Source organism: Gracilinanus agilis, unplaced genomic scaffold, assembly GCF_016433145.1.
Source record: "Gracilinanus agilis isolate LMUSP501 unplaced genomic scaffold, AgileGrace unplaced_scaffold54201, whole genome shotgun sequence".
Taxonomy (NCBI): domain Eukaryota; kingdom Metazoa; phylum Chordata; class Mammalia; order Didelphimorphia; family Didelphidae; genus Gracilinanus; species Gracilinanus agilis.
Window position 1 is genome coordinate 1 of NW_025389357.1, and position 4,115 is coordinate 4,115.

At 64.3% G+C, this 4,115-nt stretch overlaps 1 protein-coding gene across 1 annotated transcript; it reads left to right on the plus strand.

Annotated features, from left to right (window-relative positions):
* Positions 1 to 1,007: 1,007 nt before the first annotated feature.
* Positions 1,008 to 4,110, plus strand: LOC123255934 (B-cell lymphoma 6 protein homolog; the record flags this gene model as incomplete). Its single annotated transcript, XM_044684646.1, has 5 exons — positions 1,008 to 1,711; positions 1,900 to 1,938; positions 2,442 to 2,613; positions 3,063 to 3,284; positions 3,648 to 4,110. Coding segments are annotated over exons 3-5 (846 nt in total), but the record flags the coding sequence as incomplete, so codon positions are not given.
* Positions 4,111 to 4,115: the final 5 nt, after the last annotated feature.

Here is a 4,115-nt window from a genome sequence, read left to right on the forward strand (position 1 = left end):
GGGGGGAGAAGGACAAAAACACCGAGATGGTCCCCCCCTCCCCCCGGGAAACAGAAACTAACCTGCTGCTTTGGGATCTCCTACGGTTGGGACAAAATGCCTATAAATAGATTCCGTGAGTAAGCAGAGCCCTGAATTTAGGACTTGCTTGACCCAGTGTTTCTATGGGCGCTCGCCACACTGCGGGCAGACCTCGATGCTGCCACCCTGGGTGGGGAGATGGTAAGGGCGGCCAGAACATGCAGTCCTGGGCAGAGTCCGGCATCCCAAGCCCTCTGCCCAGGGGCCGCCTTTCTGGACTCCCTTGGTCTAGCCCCAAGCCCCTGCCCTCATACCCTGAAAGCCCGGGCGGAGCCAGAGAGGGAGAGCAGGGTCTGAAGGCTCAAGAAACCCGTTCCTTGTCCCCTTTGCCCTTGGGAGGCAGCCCCCCCCCCAAGAGGCCCCATCATGTTGCTGGCCCAGCACTGATTTAAAAGGGCTTGCTTCTAATCCCGATTCTGCCCCTCACTGACCTCTTTTAGGCAAAGAGGAGAAAAGTTTTCAAGGTTAGCCTCTAGATCTCTAAAATGGGGAGGGGGTGACCTTGGACGAGTCATCTAACTTCCTCGGGGCTCCGGTTCCTCATCAGTGAAAGGGGGAGCTTGGTCCAGGCGGCCTCTGAGATGGCTCCTCATGAAGCTGGACCTCTGAGTCTCTGATCCCTCCCGGTTCTCATGTTCAGTGACATTTTGAAGAATTTAATTAAGTTGGCATGTTTACTATAACCCATAAGCCGACTTTACTAATAGAGAAGGCTCGGGTGTTGGGCCGAGGCACAGTAAGAATCCATTGATGTTTACTCTTTTCCTTCTCGCCGGCTCCCGCTATCTCTTTGATTTGAAAGCCCCCCTTTGCAAAGGAGAAGCTGCTCTGAGCAGGAGGGCTCCATGTTCCCCCCAGACTAAGCCGCAGCGTGCAGCCAGGAGGTGGCAACAATTCTGAGGATCTCCAAGTCTGCCCCGAGATCCTTGGTCTGGAGCTGTTAGGCCAGGGCAGCCAGGATGGCCAGGGTGGCCAGGGTGGCCAGGGAAGCCAGGGTACCTAGGATGGCCAGGGCGGCCAGGGAGACCAGGGTACCTAGGATGGCCAGGGCAGCCAGGGAGGCCAGGATGGCCAGGGAGGCCAGGATGGCCAGGGAGGCCAGGAAGGCCAGGGTACCTAGGATGGCCAGGGCGGCCAGGGTGGCCAGGATAGCCAGGGTGGCCAGGATAGCCAGGGAGGCCAGGGTGCCTAGGATGGCCAGGATAACCAGGGCAGCCAGGGAGGCCAGGATGGCCAGGATGGCCAGGATGGCCAGGGCACGGCAGGGCAGTTTCTGGTGAGACCCTGGACCGGCCATCCCTGCCCCATCATCTCCAGAGGATGGGCGCATGCGTTCTGTTTGTGTTTCTGTGGCATTCGTGTGATGAGAGAGTGGGGGAGCCGGGCAGGACGCTGAGCCTGCTCTCTGCCCGCCGGGGTCCAGCCACTTTCTATTTGTGGGTCTCTGTGGCCTCGTCTCCAAAGTGGACCTAAGTGCGCTTTCCCTGCTTGCCCTCGCCTGCTTGGCTTCTGAGGATCAGGAGGGGACTGTGCTTTGCAAGCTGCAGCGCCCGCTTTCTGGCTCCCCCGTGTCCATCCCTCACGCCCAGAAGCGGCCGGGTTCTTCCCTTGAGAGAGCTCGGACAACGGGGTAAGGAAGAGCCCCGGCGTGACTGCCGGCAGCTCTTGTTTCAGACCTGACTAGCTGGAGAGCAGACCTGGCTTGAGGGGGGCACCTCCCCGGCCGGAACCTGCTGGGCCAGCCACCCCAAATGCTGATCGAATGGCCGACGGGCACCCCCGAGTCAGCTTCCCTTTTCTCTTTTCTCTTCCCCGCAGGTTTCAGAAGACGTCTTGGACTGTGAATTGAGGCTTTGGGTGAGTGAATTTCCTGCTCCTGAAACTGGAGGGATGAGAGGCTCCCCTGAGCCCAGGTCCGGCCCGGACTCCCCTCTGCCGAGGGGGCTCCCAGCCCTCGCTTCATGACTAAGTGACCCTTCCTGGAGGAGGAGAGCCCCTTCTTTCCTGCCCGTGGTTATCCCACCAATCAGGGGCTGCGGGGAGAAGTCCCAGAGGCTCACGGGGAAGCCTGAGGCCTGTTGGGTAGTAGCTAGGGCCCGGGCCTGGGCAGATCGCCGTCTGCCTTCCTGGAGGCGGCGCCCACATGGATGGCATCACGGCTGCCCCTGAGAGCTCTGTGGTGACGTCACCGAACAGAAAGACCAGAGAAGCGAAAGTGAACTCTCGGGCCAGGGGGCAGCGCTGGGATTCCCGGGTCAGAACTCCCAGCACTTACTTAGGGCACTGGGCCCGGGTGCCAGCCGGGCGAGGGGCATCGGGCGGCTCCGGGGACCCTCCGTCACCGGCCCCTCTCCTTGCAGGTGGCGACAAGATGGCCTCGCCGGCAGACAGCTGTATCCAGTTCACCCGCCATGCCAGCGACGTCCTTCTCAACCTGAATCGCCTTCGGAGCCGAGATATCCTGACGGATGTCGTCATCGTGGTGAACCGGGAGCAGTTCCGGGCCCACAAGACGGTTCTCATGGCCTGCAGGTGAGCGGGCGCCGGGGTGCTGGGGTGTTGGGGCGCCGGGCAGCGGCCCTGAGGCGGCTGAGGGCCGTGCTGGGGGTCTGGGAGCCAGAGGGGCGGCGGGGGGCTGCCCCTGCCGGAGCACGGTCTCTGCTCTTGCCAAGCTGTGCTCTTCGGGCTCCTTTGGGTGTCGGGTCCCTGAACTCTGGGGGTTCGGACCATCGAGGTTGGCCTCCTCCTTTACAGATGAGGAACCCCAGGGAGGGAGTGGCAGAGATGGGGTTGGGGTTCAGGTCCTGCGCCCCTGCGTCTAGGGCTCGTTCCCCCGACCAGGGGACTCTGGATGGGTGAGCGACTTCGGATCCCGTCTCTGCCACTCCCTGCCTGTGAGTGCTTCTGCCCCCCAGCACAGCGCCCCTTCCAGGGGGCACCCCAGAGCGCGGAGCCCCATTTTCTGTTTCTCTTTCGGGCAGTGGCCTCTTCTACAGCATCTTCACCGACCAGCTGAAGTGCAACCTGAATGTGATCAACCTGGACCCCGAAATCAACCCGGAGGGCTTCTGCATCCTGCTGGACTTCATGTACACGTCCCGCCTGAACCTCCGGGAGGGGAACATCATGGCGGTGATGGCCACGGCCATGTACCTGCAGATGGAGCACGTCGTGGACACCTGCCGCAAGTTCATCAAGGCCAGGTGAGCCCCCGCCTCCCCCAGCAGGCCCCCCGGGGCTCCCCCCCGGCCCCTGGCCTCTCTGGCCCCGAGGCTCCTGGAAGAGCAGGGGAGGGCCGGGGCGGCCCTGCGGTCAGCGTCCAGAACTGCCCTGGAAGCCCCTCGCCCGGGTGCCGAACACTGACTGCAGGGGGAGGGGGTGGCCTTCCCCCTGGGCTTGTCTGAGACCATCCCCTCCAGTCGGGCAGCCAGAACCGGCGCCCGGTGCTGTGGGCCAGAACCTCGGGAGGCCTCCAGGGCCCAGCCCTGACCCTTCCCTGCAGGCGGCCTGATGGGCCTCCGGAGCTCTCGGGGGTCCGCGTGACCCGGGTCCCTTCTCTTCCACAGCGAAGCCGAGATGGTGTCCGCCATCAAGCCTCCCCGGGAGGACTATCTGGCCGGCCGGATGCTGCTGCCCCCGGAAGTCATGGCCTACCGGAGCCGCGACGTGGCCGAGGCCGGCGGCCCCCTGCGGAACGGGCCTCTGTGCGACGGCCGGGCCTTCGGGCCGGGCCTGTACAACGGGCTGACGGCGGCGCCGGCCTCGTACCCCGTGTACGGCCACCTGCCCGTCAACGGCTTCTTCGACGAGGAGCTGCGGGACGTGCGGATGCCCATGGCCGACCTGCCCAGGCCCGGCCCCTACCCCAAGGAGCGCGCCGCCCCCTGCGACAACCCGCGGCCCCTCCCGGCCGACTACGGCCGGGCCGTCATGGAGGTGTCGGCCAACATGTGCCACGGCAGCATCTACTCCCCGAAGGAGGCCGCCGCCGAGGAGGCGCGCAGCGAGGCGCACTACGGCGCGGCCGAGGCCGG